General features: G+C 34.5%; 2 protein-coding genes across 2 annotated transcripts in view; one reads left to right on the top strand and one right to left on the bottom strand.

Annotated features, from left to right (window-relative positions):
• Ralgps2 (Ral GEF with PH domain and SH3 binding motif 2) overlaps positions 1-27,645 on the top strand; it is a 149,503-nt gene that overhangs the window by 86,757 nt on the left and 35,101 nt on the right. The gene's annotated exons all lie outside the window — the stretch shown is intronic.
• Positions 269-21,858, bottom strand: Angptl1 (angiopoietin like 1). Its single transcript, XM_026388516.2, has 5 exons — positions 21,544-21,858; positions 15,895-16,760; positions 4,247-4,440; positions 1,978-2,248; positions 269-954 (listed from the first exon to the last, which is right to left on the bottom strand). Exons 2-5 carry the CDS (start codon positions 16,715-16,717, stop codon positions 767-769), a joined length of 1,476 nt encoding a protein of 491 aa, XP_026244301.1. The 5' UTR covers positions 16,718-16,760; positions 21,544-21,858; the 3' UTR covers positions 269-766.

Raw genomic sequence — 27,645 nt, 5'->3', positions numbered from 1 at the left:
ATTATAATTTAAGTCTGTAAAACATTGGTGCAATAAATGCTCTATTTTATTTGATGTTGAACATATCAAATGAAAATAATATTAAATTCATTTATATATTTTAAATAATTTTCCATTTAAGTAATGCATGTATTATTTGCACATCTTTCATTTTAAAAAATAATATATGTATTTCAGTACTGTGCAGCATTTATTTCTTTGGGGAAGGTAGTTATATAGAGTTTATTGTCAAGAGTTCAAATGTAATCATACACATGAAAGCCACAAATTCACTTTTAAGTAACTTTTATTCATTGGAAAAATGTGTTTTCTATTGACAAAACTAGAGATTTCTCTCTAATTTCCTGTCTGAATTTTATAAATAAAATGCATTACTTGGTTAAAATCTTAAAATTATTTTTCACTGGAAGTTAGAGTGATCTCATAGTTTTTAAATAAATTGCTAAGTATCTTGAACACATATTCAGTTTTGATTTAAAATAAAGCTGAGATTTGTTTTACCTTGTTGGCAAATATTTACATTTTAGAAAACAAACTTTGTATTCAGTCAGTATAATTTTAAAATAACTAGGATATGGATACAAATCATCTTGTCGTATATTGCAGGAAGATGAAATAATCATAGATCCCTTTTTATAATTATAGTGAAGTTCATTTTACAAACTATCTGTAGAAATAAATTGTGCAAAGTAATGTACATGTAACATTTACATTCTTGGGAACTGAAAAAATACAGGGTTCTTTGTCATTTAAGTTGGAGACCATGTCAGTCAATGGGCTTGATCATCATCTGAACTGCTCTCAAAGAGTATGACCCGCCTCTGTATTCCGCCCAAAAAATTCCATCTTGGTGCTTGTTTCTGTAATGGCCTCCTCTGTACCATACTCCATTTAGGTTAGAATGTGCACAGGCATTGTACCACCAGCCTCCTTTATGAAAGTGGGCGCAGTTTCCTTTGAGAAAAAAAAAATACAGATATCAAAGTGAAAGTTCCTTCTAAGTGTGGTACCTTGTAAACTGTCAAAAATTTACTCTACCTTTAGAAAAATTTAACTTGAGCTTCCTTACTGATTTTAGTTAACCTTATCTTAGTTTTCTTATTCTGTTGCTCTATTTGAAAGATTTCTTGAATTACCTTTTTTATTTTGCCTTTTGCTTGCTTGATATTTGCTTGTTTTTTTGTTTTCATTTTTGTTTCAAGATATAATTTTCTAAGCAGCAGGGTAAGTAAACTGTCCAGTGTTTGTGTATGAGATATACAGGAAAAGAAAGAGTTGGCTAAGGCAGAGGATCAAGTTTGGAGAAAATTGAAATTTCAAACTAAAATAGCATACAGTAAAATAGCACTACTAACAATTAATTGGCTTTCTGTAAACAAACAAGGCATATATTATGGTCATATCTTTCTTCTCCCTTTTTTTTTTTTTTTTTTGCCAGTGTGAAATAGGTTAAAACAGAGACCTGTAGAAAAATAAATCATCTTCTTGGTGGATATGTCTTTATTAGTGCCAGAAATCTGGGTTTAAAAGGCAGAGTATATGAGAATTAAATTTAGTATTATATGGATGGTTTAATTCGTTCTTTCTAATGAAAATATTCGTTTCCCCTCTGAATCAAGGTATTTTGCATTTACTATTCCACATTTCATTTTGCTTTGTTTTTACCCAGAACCTTGTTTTTCACAAAGATCACACTTTGAAGAGATCTCAAAAACTGTTTCTTTCAATGGGTTATCTTCCCTTTCACCATATCCAAAATGATCTTTTGGGAAAGATTTAGTAGCATGTACTTTAATAACTAGATTATATCTAATGTATAGGAGGTGGAGTGACTTTTATGAAGTCTGTTTTATATTTTTAGTGTTTTTGTATGCATCTGTGTGGTGCTGGGGATCAAACCCAGGCCCTTATGCATGCTAGGAAAACTCTCTAGTGCTGAACTGTAGTCTTACCCATAGGCATTTTTGTCTTACTCACCTGCATACATATCTTTATCTCTATCCAGTGTGGTAAATTGTTTTCCATTATGCCACATCATAGAATCCCCTGCATTTCCCTGGTAAGTTCCCAGGCGCAGTCTGTAGAATTCACTTTCAGGTTCCAGACGAAAGCTACTGTATTCTGCATAGACTTTTTTATCACTCCAATCTTCTAATTCAATTAACAACTTATAATTGTCTTGATTGCTAAGTATATAGATATTTTCCAGTCCAAGCCAATATTCTCCATCAATGTTTCCAAACCCTTTCTGTTAATAAAAAAAGAAACATGAGTACCATAACTAAGTGTAGAGATAGTAAATGTTAGCATAGATAAATTTTAAACATTCAGTACCATTTAAGTGGCACAGGTGAGCTTATGTTTTAGTAAATCACCTGATTTTTTTTTATAAGCTCCACACTGCCACTTGGTTTCACTTTGCTTTCTCTTAATATGTCAGGGGGTTTGGTTTTGGTTTGGTTTTGGTTTGTATATCTGGGTAGCTTCAAACTCTACAAATAAAACAAAGGCAAAAGAGAACAAAGTATATTGATAGCTAATGAAAATATTAGCTAGTGAACTACCTACATCCTTAAAAGGGTTCCTTATCTGTCTCATACTCATCCAGAGAGCCATTTTTTCCTGAAAGTATATGATTTCTGTCCCCATCTTTGTCAGAGGATATGTAATATTATTATGGGTTATTCATTAAAAACAATAGCATGAGTTTTTAGAAAAGATTATCTTCTTTAGCTCTATTATAAGTAAAATTAATGTGTAAGAAAATAATGTACTGTAGTAATCTTCAAAGTTCCCCTTTTGAAAAACTGCAAATTAATTAACTATCCTATTTTTATATCTTTTAGCTATTTATATCTTTTTTTATTTGTACATTTTAGATATGCATGACAGTAGAGTATTTTGACATATTATACATATATGGATTATAACTTCCCATTCTTGAGGTTGTACATGATGTGGAGTTACACTGGTCATGTATTCATATATGAACATAGGAAAGTTATATCCGATTCATTCTACTTTATTTCCTATTTTCATCCCCCATCCCTATCCTTCATTCCCCTTGTCTAATCCAATGAACTTCTCTTCTTCCCTCAGCCAACTTATTGTATGTTAGCATCCGCATATCAGAGAGAACATTCTGGCCTTTGGTTTTTTGGGATTGGCTTATTATGATGATAGTCTCCAGTTCCATCCATTTACCGGCAAATGCTGCAAACATTGATACGGCCGTGTCACTATAACTACCCTATTTTAAAGCACTGAACATTGCAAGTGTACAGCAAAATTTAGTAAACCTGATCTTAACACTGGATTTTTTTTTTAACCCTCTCCTTTGCTCTGGTTACTTGTTTAAATTTTTACAAAAATTCTGGCATATGTATTAATGTCTAATTCTTAGTTGTCAATAAAATTCCACCTCAGAGTGAGTAAGTTACATGTTACTTCACAGTTTTTAATGGGGAGTTAGCAATCTAGAAAATACATTTCCTATCTATCATACTTTAACCGAAAGTGGCACTCTTTATTTACATACACAAATATATGAATATATAGTGTGTGTTCATACATAATTGTGTGTATATACAGTTATCACTCATAAAGCTAACATTATGAAAATCTAAATTATTAACAAAGACCAGTTGTTTGCCTTTCTAAAATTTTAAACATAAGATCTGGTTCTCTATGAAAATCTAGGTGTGTGTCAAATCCCAACAGCACATGATGTCATCAAATTAAAACATGATTATTGGAGGCAAGTAGTCCAAGAAAAGGGTCAGTTTTTTAAAAAGTCCTATAGTTTGTTATTGCTTAAATACATTCCATTTAACAAATGTGATTGTAAATTTTTAAAAAGTAGGGTGGGGGAGTCTGGAATTATGGCTCAGTGGTAGAGCACTTGCCTAGCATGTGTGAGGCACTGGGTTTGATTCTCAGTAAGGCATATAAATAAACAAACAAACAAACAAATAAATAAATAAATGTCCATGGACAACTAAAAAAAAATATTTTAAAAAGTCCTAGAAAATGGAATTGGAGTCTACGATAATTCTGCATTTAAGTTGTCCAGACCTGAAGAGGATGCATTTTACATATACTTTTGGCTTTAAAATTGTGATGACAGTAATCTTTTTGATAGATGTAAATAATGAAAATCACATGGATAGTTGTGTTTTTGACTTTATTTGTTTGTAGCAAGCACTGCTTTGTTTCACCTCCCCTAGGTCTGAACCCACTGATTTACCTTATAATTCTCCCAGTTTCTAAAGAAGTTGACAGAGCCATCTGTTCTTTTCTGAATTACAGTCCAACCCCCAGGATCCAAACTGTTCTCACACCATAACTGCATTGGTCCATTGCTGTTTTCAGGTTTGATCAGATAAATCCCACTGAGTGAATGCCCAGCTTCTTTTGCTTGCTGACAGTCTTTGAATGGCCCTGTAATTTAAATATCATTAATCACCAGAAAACTTAATTTGAAAAGAGAAATGTAAATATAATTTTAATCAAGATTCTTATCTTTACATCTTTCTTTACAAATGCCACTTTGTGTACACAATACTATAAAAATTAAAGAGTTTCTTTAAAGTAAAAGGATTATTCCAGTCCCTTTATTTGTAACATTAACTCATTTCATTTTCCACTCTTCTCTGCTTTGTCTCTGTGTGTATATATTGTTGTAATCCTAAAACAAGTAGAAAATTGGATTCTGTCTTCTAATTTAACAAATATTTCTGTGAAGCTATAGTTTCCATTCTAATACTTATAATTGCTATGAAATAATCCTTGACATTGGTCTATCAATATTTATTTCCATCATTGGACATGGAAGTTTCATTTGATTTTTATCATTACTATACAAAGTATCTTATTTTTTAATGGCTTCCTTTTTTATATTATAAAAATGCTGTGGGATTGTTCAAGGAGATTTAAACACATATAGCATCACAGTGACCAATTTACAATTTTCTAAATTTGATATTAATGGAAGACACTAGTCCTTTTGAGATACTCAGTGAAAATGAAGTAACACAGATAAGTATTAAAAATCCTAAATGTTTCTCTTTTAGAAACTCATAGTATACATTCATATATTAAAACTGAGAATCCCAGAAAGAAACCAGTTTCCCAAACTTAGAGAATCTTATATTTTCCCTCATTCAACAGTTACTCATAGCCCATAAAAAAATACATTTCAAGAATATTGACATAAATGCCTTTCTTACACATTGTATCAGTATCTGTACAGGGACCCTGTGAAAGTTTACAGACTTGGTGCAGATAGACCAGTTAGGGAAGGGCTGGCTGTATCTTGGGTGGTAGTAAACCTGGAGTTAAGCCTATTTCTTTCTGGTCCCAGAGTTCATGCCCTGACTGCTGTGCTGCATTTGCCCTCTGATATTTCATAGTTTTAGATAGTCTCCCTATTTTTAACAACTAATAAGTATTCAAAAATTTTAAATAACAAAGCATTTTGTAAAGTCATATAGAATCCCTGTTTCTTGAACTTGTGATTTCTGCATTTGGGGATCTCGAGAAAGATAGCATCTAGTTCTATTAAATACTCTGCAGTTTCATCTGTTACTAGTATTTTGAGCCTTCTTTTTTATGAGATTCAGAAAAATTATGATTCAGAAAGGAGAATGATCCTAAAGATTTATAGAAGAAAAGTGTAAAAATTTCAATTGCTATATTTTTGTTTTGCTAGAAGTTTTTAAAATTCTGATATGCATAGTTTTTAGAAATTTAGTGAAAATAGTCAAATAAAAGAATTTGTGTTTGGTAAGGATAATAAAATAGTTAAAACTTTGAGAAATGTGTCGCGTATACTGTACAAAGAATTTAGTGTCTCTTTTGGGCCTTATTGGAATAGAATTAATCTCATTAAATACATATGCATCTGTCATTAGAAGGGATTCTCAGGTTGTGAGCTCTTCCTTCAGGATTGTTTTTTGGGGGGAAGGAGACGATTTTTGGTTTTCTTCTGATTTCTTGTTTCTTTTGTTAAATAAATGAGTCAGTCTGCTCAAGGAAATATATAATAATTTTAAAATTCTTGTTCTTTGTATTCCTAGTTTGCTGAGAGGTTATTTATTTGTTTTTGTTTGTCATTAATGAATTTTATATTTTTCAAAAGCTTTGTATCTGTCTACTGAGACAGTGATGGGGTTTTTGTTTCTTTGTTAATATAAGAAATTATATCAATTATAATTAGAATGTTTTTTGTGGAATCATCTTGGTCAGAATATTCAGAGCTCAAATACTACTTAGCAAAGTAATTATTGGTCCTTTCTTTACTCTTTTATTCCTGATCTTGACACAGAGTAATAGCTTACTTAATAACGTAAGTAGCTTATTTAATAAATATACTTGTTTGATTTATAAATTTAGTATGACTAAATAAAGATTAATGTATAGTTACACTGCAGAGAAATATTTCTGTTATGCAAGTTCATGAACTAAAAATAATAGCTGGTTTTAGCTGTTATCATATTTTTTATTCATCTGCAGTTTGTGGCACTGAACATTAAAATGCTTGGAAAAAATCCCATATAAACTAATGTGACTTCTTTCTTTCACTGATATCAGATTTTCCCTTTTGTCCCAGTCACATATGAGCTACTTCATATTACAGAAGCGTGCACTATAATCAGAGAAGGGTAAAGAGGCTGTATTTCAGATAGGATGAAATTGATGAAACTTGAATTTTATATGTGGGAGTGAGAGGGAAGGAGATGTGAAGTCTGACACATGGTTAGGTTATTTTGTGTAGTGCGTGGCAATTAATATATCTGTTTACTCTAGGCAAGAACTTCATCTTTTGTTGTGTTTCTACAATTTGAGTTTACTTGGGCATGAAGATATTTGAAGTAAATTATTTGATGGGCACTATTTCCATATTTTCATTAGTTTGCATTTAGAAATTTCTGCATCTACTCTTTTCTGGGCTAAAGGGATAGAGAAACAACCTTAGAGTCAAGGAGAAGGTGGGAGAAATGACAAGAAGAGGGAAATTCCACTATAGTATTTAAGTATTTTAATGGTAACCATGGCTAAGAAATAATAGAAATTTGAGGGGAGAGAATGTATCCTGCCTCTATCTGAGCTCAAGTGAGAAGATTAAGAAGCCTTTGGGGGTAGGAGGTCTAATTAAGGCCACACATGGGTAACATGTGCTGAGGCATGGAGAAAGAAGAGCACCTGATCTTAGCAGTTACCAAGTTTCTTATGTCTGAAACATAAATGACTGAGTGTGATGCTTAGAGATTTTCAGGTAGGCTAATAGAGCATAGCAGTCAGTTGCTTGACTGCTTCTGTTTAAAAATGCAGTCATGGTTATTTCCAAAGCTAGCCAGAATTTTTTTCCAAAGTTGCCACATTCAGAAAAGTCAAGGATATATGAGGAATGTTGCTTTCATTTTAAAACCTATGGGTACAGTAGTTAACACATACATGAAATGGTTTTGTTGCAGTACACATAAGTATTTCTCATTTCAAAAATTTGCATATTCTGTCACTTTTGCATTGCTTATTGTCATCTTTGTAAATGTTTACTGCGCACTCATTTTAGCATAGTTTTGACAGTCTATTTAGTTTTGACAGTCTATATTTTACATGTATGTGTATATTTGAAAGTTGGACTTTCATTGGGCTATTTTGAATTGCTGTGAGATATTTAGAAATGTCAAATTCATATTGACAGAATTCAGGTTGAATATCCCTTATCCAAATACTTGGGACCAAAAGTGTTTCCAGTTTTAGTAATTTTTGGATTTTAAATGTTTGCATAGACTTTACCAGTTGAGGTTTTACTGCCAGCATTCAAAAATTTTAGATTTTGAGGACATTTCTGATTTTCAGATTAACCTGTATTTGTCAACTACCATTTGTTACATATTCCTAACCTCCTTTTCTGCTGTTAAATGGGTATTTAGGTGTTTAAGTGAATTGATTTTCTGGATTCAGCTTTGATTTGATAAAACTTCCATTCATGCAAATTTAAATTTATCTTCAATATTAATATTCATTCACTTTTTTGGGCAATGGGCTTCATGTTTATTTTGGTTGTCCATTAGACTTTGTTAATATAAAGACTTAGGAAAATTTAGTTGAAATCCTTTTCCAGAACACATGGATGAAATTAGAAATGCTTTTTTCTCTTCCCAAGTAAAAAATAGTAACAGAATTCAGTATTTATTTATTTTAATAAATATACTATTAGTGTGTCTTAGTCCAGTATAGACTGTTGATGGTGACAGGAACATTTTCTTGTTGTTATTTGCATATCATATTTACTTTCTGCTCTAGAATTAGATTATACATTATTATTCCTATATTAAATGTCTTACTTTCTCAGTATTATACAAAACATTGGATATTGGAATTTTTTTTCTTTAAATTTTTTTTTAGTTGTAGATGGACACAATGTCTTTATTTTTTATTTATTTATTTATTTATATGTGGTGCTGAGGATCAAACCTAGTTCCTCACACTGTGCTACAACCCAAGCCCCTGCATATTGGAATTCTTAAATCTCTAATAAAAATTACCAGCTTTATTCTCAAGAGGTCAAATTTAACTTGCTGACTTGCATATTATCAGAAACAAATCATGAATATGAGTTAGGAATTTGTTAATGAGAGTTAAAAGGGTATGTATCTTTCCTTTAAAATAAGACATTAATTTTTTTTTATGTTGAATAATTTTGAAATAATCTTCATCTTATATGATACACATTTGGATTCTTCTCAAAGCAGAAAACTGTCATTCTATATATTGAATTGAAGTACCAGTCTCTTCTGCAGTTTATGTAATGATTAAAGTTTATGTAATGATTTGTCATATGGCTAACAAACTCCAATTTATAGAATTGATTCATAAAAAAATATTGAGTACCACTTTTCTACTTCTTGGCTTAAGGTCAAGTGTAGAAAAATATTGACTAGTCATGCCACGTAATTTTCCAAAATGTATTTTTCATTGAAAACCCATATTTTAAATAGAACAGTGGAGCCATGTTTATGTAGTGCTGAGGATTGAACCCAGGACCTCATGCATGCAAGTCAGTCACTCTCCCACTGAGCTACAACCCCAGCCCTGGAGCCATCTTTAACATGAACTTTTTTTAGTAATTTAAATTATAAGAAAAATCCTCTTTGTGATAAGAGAAATAAAAAAAGATAAGTGTGGAAGGCCATCCTTGCATGTAATTTGAGTTACCTCCCTGGCTGGGTGAGAGGCGCTTAGACACAGCTGTGTTAAAGCCTTCCCCATCCTTTCCCACCCTTTCCCATGTCTGAGGTCTTGTCCGTGCAGAGGCGTGCCTAGCCACTGACCTGGAGACCCAATCATCGTCCTTGACCTTGGGATGCTGCCCCCCTTAACCTTCATTGGATGGGATTTCCCTGGAATTTTTTGTTCTCCAATAAAAGCTCACTCCCTGGCTTGTTCTCCCTCTCTCTCTAGTCTCTTCTGTAAACCTCGCCACCGCATTAGGTGGTTGGAGGCGGGAGCTAGGAGAAGCTGTTGTGGAAGCTGGTATTAAAGGTAATGAGAGTCTGTCTCTTTAATTTAGAACTCACTAACAATTTCTTCTGAACCGAACCTTCTTTCATGAAGCCAGCGCTGCTCGCGTGGCAGAGTTAAGCAGAAGATAAATGATCATTTCAAGAGAAGGAAGTTTGAGGCAAATATTTTATAAAGTGTTAATATAAATATCCCACTGAATATTGAGCCTAAAAAATTTACTAATAGAAGGTGTTACAAATGATTTCAAAAAATATAAACATTCTATGATTTAAAACAAGCCCAGGGCTGGGGATGTGGCTCAAATGGTAGCGCCTCGCCTGGCATGTGTACGGCCCGGGTTGGATCCTCAGCACCACATACAAATAAAGATGTTGTGTCCACCGAAAACTAAAAAATAAATATTAAAATGCCCAACATTAAAAAGCATATTTTTAAATATTTAATGACTGCTCCTCCAATTTGACTTTTTAAGCTTACCTTTTAAGGTCCCCATTTATCTAAAATTGCAAGGTACATAAATAGATGTGCATTAAAAAATGTAAAAATGAGCCGGGAATGGTGATGCACGCCTGTAGTCCCAGAGGCTCAGGAGACTGAGACTGGAGAATTTCAAGTTCAAAGCCAGCCTCAACAATGGCAAGGCACTAAGCAACTCAATGAAACCCTGTCTCTAGATAAAATAGAACTGGGGACGTGGTTCAGTGGCTAAGTGCCCCTGAGTTCAAAATAAAATAAAATTAAAAATGTATGATGGTCAGACCATACCAGAACATGCAGAGTGAACATATTCTGCACGTACATCCTCATGCAGCCATCATACTCTACACAAAAAGGGGTGGGGTGGAGGGAGATCTTTATTACAAAGGCAATTGGGCCTTGGAAAAGCTGGCCAAATTCCAACTCAAATCCTTGCTCTTATACTGTGAAGGAGCTTTCTCAACTCCATTCACTACAAGGAATGAACTTATTTTTAAAATTTAGTTAAAAATTTAAAATTTTCTTTTATGAAAGACTAGCCCATGAAGCAGACATCAAATAGCACAATTAAGATTTGCATTGGTGACAGCTTTCCAGATGTATAATTATGTTCCCAAATACTTTATTTTTAAGGTAGGGAAGGTAATGTTTCTGGAAAACATTTTTTTAACTAAAACATTATTTTATTATTTTCTGTAAGGTTTTTGAGATGCATTTTCTTCAAAAGAAAATATGAAATTGTTTGTCATTATATCACCTTTTTAAAAAATTGTAGTGTCAACATCTCTAGCAATTAGGAAAATGCAAATCAAAACTACTTTCATCTCACTCAGAGTGGCAACTACTAACAGTACAAACAACAATGAGTGTTGGAGAGGATGTAGGAGAAAAGTCACATTCATACATTGCTGGTGGGACTACAAATTGGTACAGCCAGTATGGAAAGCAGTATGGAGTTTCCTTGGAAAACTTGGAATGGAACCACCATTTGACCCAGCTATCCCACTCTTTGGTTCATATCCAAAGGGCTTGAAATTAGCATACTACAGGGATGCAGCCACATCAGTGTTTATAGCAGCTCAATTCACAATAGCAAAATTGTGGAACCAACCTAGATGCCCTTCAGTAGATGAATGGATAAAGAAACTGTGGTATCTGTACACAATGGAATATTACTCAGCATTAAAAGAGAATAACATCATGACATTTGCAGGTAAATGGAAGAAGTTGGAGAATATTATGCTAAATGAAGTAAGCCAATCCTGAAACAAATGCAAAATGTTTTATTTTATTTGAGGATGAGATCCATAATGGGGATGGGTGGAGGAGCATGGGAGGAATGGACGAACTTTAGATAGGGCAAAGGGGAGGGAGAGGAAGGGAGCGGGCATGGAGGAAGCAAAGACAGTGGAATGAGATGGACATCATTACCCTAAGTACATATATGAAGACACAAATGGTGTGACTCTACTTTGTGTACAACCAGAGAAATGAAAAATTGTGCTCTTTATGAAATGCATTCTGCGTCATATATAACAAATTAGAATAAATTTTTAAAAATTATAGTGTCTTCAATGACCATTCTTAATTTTCCTTTGTCTCTATGAGTTTGACTACTCTGCTTATACAAAGAGAATCACACAGTCTTTGTCTTTTTTGTAACTGGCTGAACACCTTTCAAAATAATAAAAATTGGCATTATTTTCACATTACACACTTAACGGACTTTAGAATGACCATGGGGAGTACAATATGCCAGAAGCCTACATATCAGCAGTAGACAAGAACAGGTACCCAAACATCATTAGTAGTTATTTCCAGAGAGATGTGACATAACATGAGCAGATAATCCAGCATATTATATAAAGAAAACAGCCTGTTTATTGTTGCTTAAAATAATTTATATTTGGTAATAATCAGAGTATCAGAACTGTAAAAGCACATTAGAGTCATCTAGTCCAATCAGCACTCTCTTTCTAAAAGGAGAAAACAGAAAAAGATAGCCAAAGTGATTTACCCACGGTCACATGGGTAAGTGATGCATCCAAGGTAATGGTGCAACCAGGTTTTCCAAATTCTGTGCTCTTTCCCTTGTTTACTAGTTTACTGATTAGTATGATAATTCTTATGGTATAGCTAATTATTGACTTGATTTAAGAGACCATATATTTAGAATAAGAAGGTAAGACTTACTTAAAATAATAAATCATGAATAAAAGAAAAAGTTACCTATCCTTAATTTTTGTGTTAAAATGGCTTACTGGGGAGATTCACAGCATTATTTCATTAAAGCAAATTATGTATAAAATATTTGGACATGCTAAATCACTAGCATGGGATTTGTTTCTGTAACACTAAAGTTTAATATGTAATGAAACCTAGAACTGATGATTTTCATTTTGTTATAAGTGCTTTCATTGTCAGTTTGTCACTGTGTAAATATGTGATTTATCATTTCTGCTAGAACTGGTGTTAACTGTCCACGTAATATTGAGGAACTATATAGAGTGCTCTACAGCAGTTACCTCCATACTTAAATAATTGTACACACACTCAGTTTTTAAAAATCCACATGCCTTGGTTATGTTTGTTTATAAACTATATACACACACTACTATGTTGATAAATTATATACTTTAAAAGCTTACACAAAACAATTTTTAATGTCTATCAAAAATAATTTTTTTTCTTTCGATATCAGTGGATCATTTTGTATACATCTTCCTTTTGAAAATCATCATCTGCTTAATTTAATGATACTCTGGACTGTTGCTACTGTTTATATTGAGTGAATCCAGTACCGCATAATGTGTTAAGTAGGTATTGTTTTGAAGGTCTTTGGAATGACAGCTTTAAAATGCTATAAAATCAGCTACTGTTTATTTCAGCTGCAAATAAGATGCTATATCTACCAAAACAAGCTTATAATGTAGTTGGAAGGCATTTTAATTATATGTATTGTCCATATATGTAACAGTAACTGATAATCCAAGAGGGGCTATATGAAATACCACCTGTGTCACAGAGAGTAGAGTGCTCATGGAGAACAATCACTTGAAGTCTATGGGAATGAACAAGGGCCTCAGGGAGAAATTGCCATTTGTTTATTTATTTATTTTATTTGGTTTCAGCTTTGTGATTTGAATGGGCAAAAGTCATGGAAAATATTTAGGAGAAATTGAGTAGGTTCATTTCATTGGAGCAGAGGTGGGTTTTATGAAGAAAACGAATGGAAGGAAGACTAACACAGTAGTCTTTGTTCTTTAGGGGAGGACATTATTCTTAGCCAACTAAGCTAATTGGACTTTTTTTTTTGTTTGTGGTGAATTGTTGAGCCAGAAGTGTGATATGAGGGTAGTTGAAGAAGATGAATCTGGTGGCAATGCAGAATATATTTTGATGAAGAGAGAAAACAGAGGTAGAATAGTTGGCAAACTATTGTACAGTTCTTGGTAAAAGGAAACATTTGAGTGTGGGGCCCTATTTTAAGAGCTTGAGTGTAGTACTCTTCGAGTAGTAGTAGTATTCTCATTTACAGATAAGGAGACTGAAATACAGAGAAATCTGTCCCTTACCTCCTAAGCCACATAGCTAGTAAGTAACCCAGGAAGCCTCTGTCTTCTAGCAAATGCCATGGGTAATTTGAATCTGTTAACAGTTCTGGCTCTCAACAGAAGTGGGGGACATGAACAGAATTCAATTGGGTGTTGTGTGGGCCAGATGGGAAGTGTCAAAGATGAGCCAAGCTAATTCAGAAGAAGCAGCAACATAAGTCAAAACAGAAATCAAAAGAATCTGATCTATCAATTTTACTAACAGGAATTTATTCTAATGAAATAATAATAGAAAAGCAAAGGAAAGAAAAATTACTTGTAAAAGTCCCAGAAATATTGATTGCCATCTTTATGAATAGGAAAAAGACTCGAAGGTCATTACCAAAATGTTAGCTGTTTGAGTATTTCACTGTGCAAGTGATGCTTAAAAAACAAAACAAAAAAAAAAAAACTTATTGCTTTTTTCTAGGTTTTCTTCAATAAATTATTACTTTAATACTTATAATTTACTTATTTCTCAAAGAAGAATGCTAGTTTGAGAAAAGGGTAATGTTATAGTTTAGTTACTAATTCATTCTTCAAGTACCTTCTTTATGATGAGCACAGTATGCCAGATCTGATCCTGACTAGACACTGAGATGGAGTAATGAAAAGAAATTCTTAGAGAAATATTCAAGGGAAACAGACAAGTCAGTAACTCCAGTGTAATGTGATACAGAAAATACTTTTAAGAATTAGCCTGTGTTTTGGGGAGAGAGATCTAGGTAGGTAGGTTTGAATCTGGGAAGGGAAAACATTAAACCTAAAACTAAGCCTTAGTCTGCTCAGTTGACAGATAAACTGAAAGTATCTCAGTAGAACAAACCTATGACATGGGTGGTCATGGTGGAGTGTCCAGCTGCAGATGTGCAGCTTAGGTTGGGATCAGGAGGAAGAGCACCTGGGCAGTGGTGACACTTGATGACTTGATGATATATGAAATCTCTAAACTAGAATACTGTGAAGAAGGCTTTTTTATAGTATAGGAAGAGGATCAAAGACCTAGAAAAGTAAGAAGAATCAGAATACTGTAAGGTGGAGACCTAGAAAAACTGAGAGGTGGATGGTTGGTGGTGTCCTTTTTTACAGAGAGTCACTTTATAGTGTACTTCTTTCCCACCATTGTTTTATAGTTTTTTTTTTGTTATGTTATCTCGTGGTCTGTGTCCATCTTTATGTCCAGCCTTTTCAATAAGTGAATGAGTGTGATTTTCTTATATCTTTACTTTTGGCATTTAATTCCCCCTCCATTCAAAGGAAGGAAACAAGTTCAAAAAGGATTTGGAAAGATGGCTTATGAGAAAATGGATGCAAGTAAAAAATAAATGAAAGGTATTCGTTCAGAAATTTGGCAGTGAGCTTACTAAAATAGAACAGAGGAATTATTCATCTTTGTTTTCTGGGCTTCTAGATTCGAGACTGATAGTGAATGAGTGAATGGAGGAAGGAATGAAATGAAGAAATAGAGGCACAGAATTAGATCAGTGCATGGTGGTTTATGGTAATGGAAACTTACTTGTATGTATTTGAATACAAGGTACAAATGATTTGTTTAGTTTTGGAAAATAGGAAGGTATCTTTTCATCTATAGTTGAGGGCCAGAAGACTGGGTTTTGTCCAGCTGTTTTCAAGGTAGGAAGGGGCTAAGAATGCAGGACCTAATTAGACTTACTCTCTAATAAATGTAACATTTGAGTGATCTGAGTAATAAATGAGCAATCTGAGAGTGGGGGGTAAGGACACAAAACTGCAGGCTTGAAGAGAATGGTAGCATCTCATAAGTGTTCCTTTTAAAAAGGAAGATGGTAAGAGTGGCAGGAGGGGAGTACAGGGACTGTTGAGCAGCAGTGAGGTCCCAGCTGGAGGCTTGATTGGTGACGAGCAGGCTCGTCCTATCCCTGACAGTAGTCTAGACTCTTGGAGCTTGGAGGAAAGACTGCTTTTTTCACAGAGTAACCACTTTCTTAAACTCCCTAGAAATTTAGAGTAGAGAGAGGAGATGTATTTAAGATCGAATCTTGATGCTATTTATTGAAAACAAAAAAGTTGGGCTGGGGCTCAGTAGCAGAGCAGATTGCCTAGCTTGTGTGAGGCACTAGTTTGATTCTCTGCACCACGTATCAATAAATAAAATAAAGGTCCATTGACAACTTAAAAAAAATTAAAATCTTAACTTACATGTATATAGCAACACCAAAATGAAGAATAAGCATTTATTATATGAGCATTGTTTCATAAACCATAAAACATATTAACCACATACTTCTTTTTTTACCAGTAGGGAGTGACTCACCTTCATTGATGAAAGTTACTGGTGGTATCTTGAAAGGGCTTTTGGTGGGAGAAGTTGCCAAATCAGGTGGTGGCATTAAGTCTCTGGGATAACCTGGATCCCTTTGTATCTCATTCCCTGCCAGCAGACCAGGGGTGTACTGATGACTGTTAGGAATGTGTTGTGGTACCACCTGGACGAGCGGGGGAGACATGTGGGTATCTTGTCGGGAAAATATCTTCAAACACTGCTCTTCCAATAGAGTGATCATCACAGACTGGTTATTGACAAGATCCGTCAGGGAAGCGTATTTCACCTCCAATTCCCTGTACCTTGTTGCCATCTTCAACATTTCTGTAGTGACATTGAGGATTTTATTTTCCAACTGGGAAAGTTCAAGTGAATTATCCCTCTTACGGATAATTTCATGCAATAGTTGCATATAGAGTTGAGTGACGCGGGAGTTCATGTTCCGACTTTCTTTCCTGAGCAGCTTTACCTCATTTACAATGTTTCCATCTACATCCACCACCAGTTGCAGAACATCTATCTCTTGCTTCTGCCTGGAGAGTACGTCCTTCAGGTTCTCCAGGTCCATCCTGGTGATCATGTCTTTGATGGCACCTGCATCTTGCCCTTTGGTGTTGACACAGATTGGCCCTGTTATTTTTTGTTCAGGTACCAAGAATGTGTATGCACATTTCTTTGTTTCCTCTTTACTGTCTGTGGCACGAGGGTATCTCCTCTGGTTTATTTTTTTTATTTTCAACTGCCCACCTCTGCAGTATCCAGTGCCCATTAGTAGAAAGAAGAGCACACCTAGGGTCCAAAAAAAAGCCTTCATTTTGAAATGGGGTTGTACAGTGATGTCTCTTGAAAACAAATCACTGAGGAGGAAAAGTAAAGAGTTCATATTAACCTACGTTTAAAGTCAGTACTATTAAAAAAGCTTCTGAAGGAAAATCTGAATGCTTCATAAATTATAATTAAATGTTATTTCTTAAATTCAACACTAACTTATTATAGTGCTTTGAAATTTGTTTCAAGATGAGATCTTAGCAGATAGCCCTTCAGCTATACCACCTTATTATAAGGACTTTTATTCCCAAGCTCACGGAGCAGATTCCACCTGTGCCCACTGTTTGCAAAGTTCTACAAAGACTCTCGTAGGTGCTATCGGGCTTTCAAAACCTGGGTAAGACATGTTTTTTACCTTGAAAAAGCTATCTCTTAGGACCATGTAAAGGATACACAGAGTTTACAGGTTTAATTAAAATATTCTTGCCTAACTAGAATTGAAATTACCACGTGCTTTTACTAGTCAGTGTTTTTAGATTTTTACCATGCAATTTCACTTAAAGTGGTCCCTGCCATAAATATTATGTCTTTTTTTTTTTTAACATAGCAAATAAACAAATCTAAACTGTTTTGCCATAATACTTTGTTTTTTGTTTTTGTTTTGGTAGTATCTGCTTTTGGGATTGCTGACAGGTTTAAAAGTCATAGAATGCTCACAATAATTATTGTGAATAATAATCACATACATGCTATAAGCTTGTAGATGATTCAGCAAAGGAGGAAAACTACGCATAACTGAATATGAAGAACCTCTTTGGGCCCATGTGCATTTTGAGGATCAAGGCCACACTATCAGAATCAGGCCTAAGACTCAGGCTCCCTGGTCCTTGGTCAGCATTTATAGGAGTTGCACATATACCCAAATGTGTGCTCAGAATGGTTCGTGTTTGCTGTGGCAGATGAAAAGTACTTCTTGTTTATAGTACAGCTCTGAGGAAATGCTGGAATTAGTTCTGAGAGCCGAGCTCTTCCTTTGTATTTGCCTCCCAAAAGAGTTCTAACAGTACAATAGGTCAGATGTGCGTGTTTGCCTCGTTGGTATCATTAGCGTGCTGCTGTGTTACAGCCCACCTTCCCATCTTATAAACTAATTCTTTGTGCTGCTTTTAAAGGATGGCAACAGATGCCCAAGAGCTTTTCTGTCCACTTTTCTGAGTACTTGTTGCTTGATTTGAGAAGGAAGGTCCGAAGTTTTGGATGCCCACCATGAACAATAGCAGTACCACAGGAACAGTATTTAATACCTAGTGGGTACTCTGTCATTGCTAGCACTACTTTGAGCCCTTTACCTGTATTAAATCAATTACTTCTCACCACAACCTGATGAGGTCAACTGTTAGGATCCCTATTTTCAGATGAAATTGACATGCAGAGGTTAAGAGTCATACAGCTTTTCAGAAAGAGCCAGAATTTGAATCCAGGCAAAGACTCCAGAGTTCATGTTTTTAGTCAACCACTGCATTATTTATGGCACCATATTCTGATTTCTGTCAGCAACACTATGACAATCCCTTATATGTATAAGTACTTCACACATGTTAACTGTTTGCATCCACAACAACACTGTGAAGTAAATAATGCATCATTTTACAAAGGAATAAAGTCCTGTAAAAGCTATAAACCACTCAAACAGGATTCAGAATTTCTACTCCCAATATTTCTAGACCTGCTGTTTTTTTCTTAGTCACGTTTTCTTAGTGACTATAGAGGGAACTAATGTGATTCTTATGTTTCATGGTCTTTTCTTGGCTTGTTCTCTTTTCATTGACTGATTACCCAATTAAGCAAAAATACTTGTAAGTCATTTTTGTTAGGACATGATTCCACCATATTTACGTCCCCAACTTTTTTTGCTACCAATCCCATTCCTCCGCATGTGTTCTGTCAGTTGATGTTTATGTAATCTGACGTGAGATTGTGATTCCCCCCACAAAAAGTTGTCTCAGGAAGCAGAGGCTCCTCAGCTGGGGGAGGAGGGGCTGCACTGCTTCACTCTGACAGTATAGCTCCTTGGTTCTAGTGTTTTCAATGAGTAATGTGTTCAGTATGGATAGATAAAGCAAGTAATGCAAAGAATGAGTGAAGCTCAGAGAATTTTCTTGTACTAACTTAGTCAAGATAGGAAAGATGAGTATAATAATCTATCAGAGCTTTTTATTGTTGACTGGTGGCCAAAAGCACACATGAATAAGCACTTTTTTGTTTTTATACCATGCCATGCAACATTGGTAGAAAATTTAGACTTTTTTAAGAATCCTCATTCCATTTTGTTTTTTAAAAAATACTTTTATTATAAGAGTTGCCTATACTAAAAACCAATAAGAAGATTTTGTGTCACGTTTCCAGATTCTGGGAGTTTAGAAGTAGTTTATTGTAAAACGAGAGAGTAAAAAATGTTACCATTTCAGCTTTTTAACTTACCTAGTGTTCAAATCCCTTTGTTTCTTTTAAATAATAGAATGTAAACTCTTAAGCCATAAAATTATTTTATTTAAATTATTCCTACTATGAAACAAACTACAGAAACAAGGAAAATTCAGAAAGTATCATGAAATTTCAATTCAAAACAATTAGAATTTTATAAATGATATCCTGATTCAACAACATGTGTTAACACCAGACAACAGATTTTTTTAATTTAATCTAACTACTTAGACACAGATTTTTATAGAATAACTAAGAACATATTATCCAGGACTTTGTATCAGAGTTATCACTGGAGAACCCTCCCCCACAAAAAAAAAAAATCAAAATGTTTCTCAATTAAAATAAAAATAAACTTTTGTATATTCTGTCTTGGGTCATTATGGTTCCAATAAAATTAAATCATAAGATTTAGTATTTAAAAGAGGCAACTAAAAGTTATTTTCTAAAAAAATAAATATAATCCCCTAGTTCTTATAAAAGTAATGACTTTGTTGTCACTTAAAGCAGAGCAAGAATCCACATTTCTTAAGAGTAGACTAACTACGTCATGAGTAAAGAACTGGATTTTAAAATACATTGACTATTACATTTTCTAAAAATATTCTCTTATTTAATATTTTCCCATATGTTCAGTTTTTAAAGTGAAAGATCCATAAATCTGTGTTACCTCATAAAACCTTTCTGTATATGTTAAATTTTTCCTAGATCCCAAGAGAATGTTATAAATTAGTTACAGTATACTTAAGTCTAAATCTACATCTTTGCTTGGTTGTTTTTAGAAAAGAAAATAACATCTTATATGCATTTGGGTTAATTTTATTAGTACTGTTTCTCTTCGTAGTTGCTACATTGCCAGCTATTAGAAAAAATAAAAGCCAAGATTTACTTCCTTGCAGATGGTAAACTCGTAGAGGCATTTAATTGGCTGTGTCATGCACTGAAAACAGCATGAGGCAATGGAGTTAAATTTATGCAGCATTGAGGATATGTTAGATAAAGAACTTCTAGGTTGTGGAATATGCTCCAGGAAGAGATTGTAGAACAACCTCATTCTCTGGATATATTTCAGAAAAGAATGGTTATCTGTGTGATGTGGGTTTCAGTTGAAATACTTGACCCAAGGCTTTGGGAAGAACTGAGACTAAATGATAAGATCCTGAACTTTTTTCGTAGCAAGCAGCAACAGAGAAATGACAGTGTTTCAGATCGAGAATTGCTTGGAAATTTTATCAGAATCTTTTGTAAAATATGTGCTTAACAGAGATCTTTATAGTACTAAAAGTCTAGGATCTTTAAGGAAAGGACATGAAAGCAAAGTTGAAAAAAAATCTGACCTTTACCATTATTTGCCTGTTGAAATTCTTAGCATTTAAAATTAAAAGGTCAGAGGATACCCAAATGATAACAAACTTAAAAGTCTTTGGTGTTAAGGCTTAATATTGATAACTAGTAATTTTGCTTTTAATAATTTTCTAATATAATTAAACACCACCCCCCAGGTAGAATGTTGAAGGACAGACATCTCTTATGTATGGTAAACAAAATTATTTCTTTTAAAAAATATTACATGTTCTTGGCCTTTTAATCATGGATTTAAGTAATTACCTCTTTGGGTTTCATGTTTTCCATTGTTTAATGCTATCTACTTAATACTGCTCCTCAGTCCTAACCTATAAGAAGGTTTAAGTTTTTTTGTATGTGTATCAACAACTTTGCCTTTCTAAGTAATTCAAATTGTAATAGTTTCAATTTGTTAGCCAAATTAAGTTACTGTTATATATAAACCTGAAAAACTGTAAAGTTTTGAAGTATGGCAAGAAATCCGCTAATCTTTACAAGAATTTGCTTAATATTTGGTTAGAGTATAATTAAGTTTTGTTGCAAAGCCTTTAGTTATTTTATGTCTTCTTAGCTTTGTCTTGTAGCCATAGTTTGAGAAATCGGTTTGTTTGTATCTTCAGCATGTGTATACTATAGCTTTAAGAGGAGAAATTGATCATGTTTACACCAATTTAGTTTAGATTCCTTTGTTGTTGATTACTGTGCTATAAACTGGGTACATTTAATCTGTTCTTGAAAATGTCTTTCTAGGGTCCTGAAAACATTTGTTTTCAGACACCCAGCATGTATGTGTCAGTCTACAGTCATATGCAGTAAATATCATTAAATCAAATTTCAAATAATACATTAAACATCATAAAGTACTTAACAACTAATTTTTACATAAAATTACAAAATAAAATATTTTTCAGATGAGATGATTTATAGCATATTCCAAAGTTCTTTGTTTAATAAATTTTTAAATTACTACTACAAATGTAAAAGTATTATGCATTTTGATATATGTATAATATTGTAATAAAAATAAAAGAAATATTAAAATACCTTTTTGTGCCTGTTGATAAAGCGAATCCCGAAACTTGCTGCCCTTATTCTTGATTTTTAAAAGTCAATGTAGAAGTTTGTTCATCTGTGACTTTAATGGCAACTGCATTTTTGTTCTGGACCGTTGACTCCAAGCTGTAATAAGGAGCTTCTTTTTTCTTTTGATAGTACTAATTAATTGAACTTGACAAGCCACCTAAGTAATTTTAAGTAGTGTAGTGGAAGTTCTGGTCTGTGGGCTGTGTCTAGTCCCTCAGAGAAAGCCTTGTGGCTTTGCTCTGTCTGCCACATGGAGACGCGCAGTAACCAGCTACAGCTGACAGACTGTACACCCCTTAAGAGTGATTCCCTGTCTTTCTCTGCAGAGTCTAGTTCAGCCCACATATTACGTCACCAAAAATAGCTGGAGACTAGGAGGGAAAGTCTCCTCCTCCTTAGGATTTCCTCTCTGTAGCCTTAAATAGGGGTGGGGGTGGGGGGATCAGCAGGAGGTTGCGTAGCTCTGAACAAGGGGAGATTGTGTGCAGGTTGAAGGAAGGGCACCATCTGGAAACAGACTATCATTTTATAGTTCAGCGGGCAATTATAAAACAAACATTTTAGTCTGCTGGCCAGAGAGATTTTAAGTTGCTGAAAAAATAGTGCTCAACTGCATTTTAGAAGTAGTTGCAGGCTGATGAGTTTGGTTTTTGTTTTACAAAGAAGGGGGGTTAGGATTTGCCAGGAGGCAGCCACCTAAATAATAATAATGTTCTTTATAGCCTACAAGAATTTTTAAGCATTTTACTTAAAAAATTGCCATTTCAGAAGATTTTAAACTTATAAGAAACTTCATGTTGTTGTGATATGTTATATTTTACTGTGTAATGTTTCTTAGGATAAAACTTCTCTATAATTACCAAAAATAAGTGAAATTTCAGAAACCTAATATTTTTAAATTCTGAAGTTATATAATGTCACATTCTCCTGCAAAATGACCACTCTTGTCTAAATAAGGTTATTCTGGTTATTAGTTGACGTGCTGCCATTTAAAAACAAACAGCCCTGAGCTGAATGTAAAACACAGGGCGCTCCAGCTCCCCACTAGCTGTGTGGACTTAGCCAAATCACTTCACTGTCTTCTGGCCCAGTTTCTCCTACATGAAAACAGGGTGCTGGGGAGGGAATTAATAAGTATTGAGTACCAACTATGCTATTGTGTTTCATTAAAGCAAGGAATATTAAGTAATTCAATAGCTGGGGAAACAAAAACAGGCAGCTCAGGTGACTTGGCTTAGTACTTAGTGCTGAGAAGTACAAGTGGGATTTGAACCTAACACCAAAGCATTATGCCACCATCTACTGGATTACCCAGTTGCTGAATGCTGCTTCTAGATAGAGCCTTTGGACTCCTGCTTCAGGTACATTCCATGTGCTCTCCCCGCCTTGTTGCCTTAGCTTGTTCTGTTTTTCTCTTCCCCATAGCCCCTATAGGTCTACATTCTTTATTTAAAATCTGTGCCAGGGCTGGGGGTGTAGCTCAGGGATAGAACACTTGCCTAGCATGAACCAGGCCCTCCCTGGGTTCAGTCCCTGGTACCAAAAAAGAAAGGGGCAGGAGTAAAGTCTGAGTTTCGTTTCTATCTCTTTTACCAAGTTGTTTCTTCAGATTCTTCCTTTATGTCATACAGGTATTTACCAGGGATTGCAGACTAAAGGCCTAATAAAGGCAAATGCTTTAAACAAGAATGAAGCAGGTTATAAATAAACGAAGAACACCAGAAGTAAGATAACAAAGGAAAATGAAGGTTAAATGAACAGGAATTCTTACCATTAGCTTAAAGGGTTCTGCCCCTTCTCAGAGATACCTCAATGGCGGCCATAAAGGATTCTGAAACAGTGTTTTAAAGTCTTCCATTTTTCAGGAAAAGAAAATCATTCAGATTTTTTCTATGTTTTACCTGATTTTAAAAACAGTAGGACAGATGGGCTGCCAACTTCTAGCCTCTGATGTATTTCATATAATACATTACTTGGTCATTCAGTGATTACATTTTAGTCACTCCATTTAATTTGGGTAAAATATGAGATAGTTAAATACTTCCTATGCTTTTTATTTAAGCAATTTTGAACTTTCTTACTTGAGCAGTAAATACTATCACTAACCAACAAAGGAAATTGAAATAGCAGATGTTTAGGAACAAATAATAGTTGGTTTGGCTTGTTAAGTTGAAAATGAAAATTGGGAATTCAGTTCTATACAGAGACCTGGAACTTCATCAGCAATTAGGTAGTACCTGAAGCTGTAGAACCAAGATTTCACAGAGCAAGTACGTGTAAAATGAGAAGATTTAATGACAAACCATGGGAAATAAAACTTCCAGGGAACATGAAGAAAAAGAAGAATGAAAGCAAAAAAAAAAAAAAGAGTCTAGGAAAGTTCAAGCTTGGAAAAACCAAGGAGAAGGGAATGGTTAAAATATTGCAGAGAGATGAGGTAGGAGGAGGAGACCAAAGAGATGTTAGATTTAGAATAAGGAAGTCATTAATGGATTTGCCAAAATAAATTTTAGAAGCATGATAGATAGTTCAGGTTATATAGTGGGTTAAGAAATAATTGGGGGCTGGGGATGTGGCTCAAGCGGTAGCGTGCTCGCCTGGCATGCGTGAGGCCCGGGTTCGATCCTCAGCACCACATACCAACAAAGATGTTGTGTCTGCCGAGAACTAAAAAATAAATATTAAAAATTCTTTCTCTCTCTCTCTCTCTCTCTCTCTCTCTCTCTCTCTCTCTCTCTCTCAAAAAAAAAAAAAAAAGAAATAATTGGATAAAATTTAACTAACAAATGGATCAGTGTCCACGGTGTACTAAAACATAGAAATGAGTGAGAAATGAAAATTAAGACACCATTAAGATACCATTTTATACTGATGAGATTGGCAGATTAATAATACCAAATGTTTGCATAGATATGAATCCATAGAAACGTATTGTCAGTGGTAGCATGAATTGGTAAAGCTTTGAAAAGTAATGTTGGTATCATCTTGTAAAGTTCAATATTAATAGACCTCTGAGTCTTAGCAGTTTTGGTAGTGGGAGGCTTGCAGGGAAATTCTGCACATGTGCACGAGAGGCGCATAGGTGTCTGTGGCAACATGGAAGAAGGAGGAAAGCAATTCAGAAGTCTGTCAGATAAAATTAGTAAGCAAATTGTGATACAGTCACAAATTGGTTTATTCTCAATATAAGAAATTACAGGTGTATTTAATAGCAGAAACAATAGTAATAAAAAAGTGAGACACAGCAATAAGAGACCATATTTTTAAAAAATTATTTTTTAAATGTTTATAAATTACTTAGAATATACCATTTTCTGACTATACAAATATTCAATTTTAATCACATATAAAATGATTTTTTTTAATTCAAAGATAAGCAAATGTAAATTGTATATCATGGGGGGATACAGGCTTGTGTTGGGGCAAAGGGGAATCTTGAGAATAGTGGTAACTTTTGGAAGGAAGGAGCATATAGGTAGATGGAACAGTACTGATAATATTCTGGTTCCTTTTTTATAAATCCATATTTTATTTAAACACATCAATTTAGAATAAACACTTGTTTTATTTTTGGTACCCGGTATTAAAGTCAGGGGCACACGACCACTGGGCCACATCCCCAGCCCTATCTTGTATTTTATTTAGAGACAGGGTCTCACTGAATTGCTTAGCTCCTCGCTATTTGCTGAGGCTGGCTTTGAACTCATGATCCTCTTGCCTCAGCTTCCTGCACCACTAGGATTACAGGCATGTGCCATCACGCCCAGGTAAACACTTTTGAAATAATCCTCACGTGCAGCAGTGGCTAGTATCATCTGGATTTAGTGAAGAATGGTGAGACTTGGCCCATTAAGTGCCCTTCTACCTCGAAGCTGCCTCGGATGTCATCAGTAGGGAATGGTGTGTCTGTGTGTGTGTGTGTGTGTGTGTGTGTGTGTGTGTGTGTGTGTGTGTGTGTGTGTTGCTACTGGGGATTGAACCCAGGGGCACTTTGCCACTGAGCTACATCACCAGCCCATTTTAACTTTTTATTTTGAAACAGGGTCTTACTAAGTTGCTGAGGGCCTTGCTAAATTGTTGAGGCTGGCCTCAAACTTGGATCCTCCTGGTGTGAATGACCTTTTTTTGCATAGAACTTTTGTGAATAAAACTTGGCTTTAATTTGTTTCTTGTTACTTTTAATGTATTATTATTACTACTACTACTACTACTACTACTGAGGATTAAACCCACGGGTACTTGAACCACTGAGCCACATCTCCAGCCTTTGTTTATATATATATATTTTTTTTTTAATCTTTTTAGATGCTGATGTACCTTTATGTTATTCATTATTTATATGTGGTACTGAGAATCAAACCCATTGCTTCACACATGCCAGTCTAGCTCTCTACCACTGAGCCACAACTCCAGCCCCTCTTTTTTTATATTTTATTTAAGATGATCTCGCTGAGTTGCTAAGTGCCTCACTACATTTCTGAGGCTGGCTTTGAACTCAAGATCCTCCTGCCTCAGCCTCCCAAGCTACTGGGATTACAGAGGCCACTGCTCCCAGCCACTTTTAATGTATTTTTTACTGCTATTACTGAGGTACATGTGCTAACATCCTATGTTATTTCCTTAAGGAACATTTTCGCTCTCCTTAGGGATGCTATGATTCTTAAATTGTAGTCTTTGACAAACATTAATGAATTGTTTTAAAGATAAATTCATGATTCTCTCACAAATGCCAAATCAATATGTGTCAAAAAATTTTAAGTCATTAAATTTATAAGGGAATCAGGAAGATGAAACCATTTCAATGGATGCTTCAAAGTTAATAGCACATGTAAAAATTAGGAATGCTGAAATGAATTAACAAATAGTTGCAGAATTGGTCAGTATCCAAGGACATAATTCATTGGCATTGTTTGGGTCAAGAATTTGTATTATTACTAAAAAAAAAAAAAAAAAAAAAGAAAGAAAACAATTTGTATTATTACTGGGCTTCAGCAACATGTAGGGCCAAAATGATGCACTGAACATAAGGATACTTAGTAATCTTTTTTGCCCATTTCAAAGTTTTTCACAATTTTTTCTGACCCATGTAAACTTTATGCATCAAATATTACATTAAAATAGAAAATAAAATAAGTATGCTGTTCTGTGTTTCTCTTTCAAGATGTTTGTTGAGGGGATATGGGAAGGTTCCTTTCTTGAGGATGGGACCAGATTTGAAGGAAGGGTTGCTTTGATTTTTGTTTTCTTAAATAGGAGAGAACTATGTATGTGTTGGCTCTGGGAAAGGAGGCAGATTGGAGCAACTAAGAGCAGAGAGAGCAGTGGTATTTGGAAGGAGACAATAGTTATTCACATTCACATTCAAAATCTCAGTTCATATTTAAAAAGAAGACAAGGGGATTCTTCTCTGAGATTGGAGGAAGTCAGAAAGATCCAGGAAGTAGGTCATTTGAAGACATAGGGGAAAATAGTATTTCCAGGAGACTTAAAACATTCTATAAAGAGTTACTCAGGGAAGATGAATGGTGCAAAGATGCCAACCTGTTACCTTGTATTAAATACCACCTGTAGTTAAAACATTAACCAGGATTTTCTGAGAGTGCAAGATAGAGCAACTGGAGCTGGAGCTGGGTCTGGGGTTGGGCTCAGTGGCAGGGCGCTTGCTTAGCATCTGTGAGGCACTGGGTTCAGTCCTTAGCACCACAAAAAAATGAAACAAATAAAGGCATGCTGTTCATCTACTACTACAAAAATTAAAAAGAGCAACTGCCTTAAACAAGTTTAAATATTCAACAGATGAGAAAATTTAAACAACTGAAGAGATTATGTAGTCATAAAAGTTATTAAAAAATAGTATAAATAATGCATAAGTTTTTAATAGAGTGCAATTGTTTTTTAATACTGGGGATTGAACCTATGGATATTCTACTACTGAGCTATATCCCCATCCCTTGTATTTTTTGAGATCTGGTCTTGCTAAGTTGCCTATGCTGGCCATGAACTTGGAATCCTCCTACCTCACTCTACTGAGCAATGGGATTCATAGGCATGGACCTTCTGCAC

This window comes from Urocitellus parryii, chromosome 9 (assembly GCF_045843805.1).
Source record: "Urocitellus parryii isolate mUroPar1 chromosome 9, mUroPar1.hap1, whole genome shotgun sequence".
NCBI classification, from domain to species: Eukaryota; Metazoa; Chordata; class Mammalia; order Rodentia; family Sciuridae; genus Urocitellus; species Urocitellus parryii.
The sequence above is the reverse complement of the archived record's forward strand: the minus strand, read 5'-3'. Positions and strand labels throughout refer to the sequence as shown.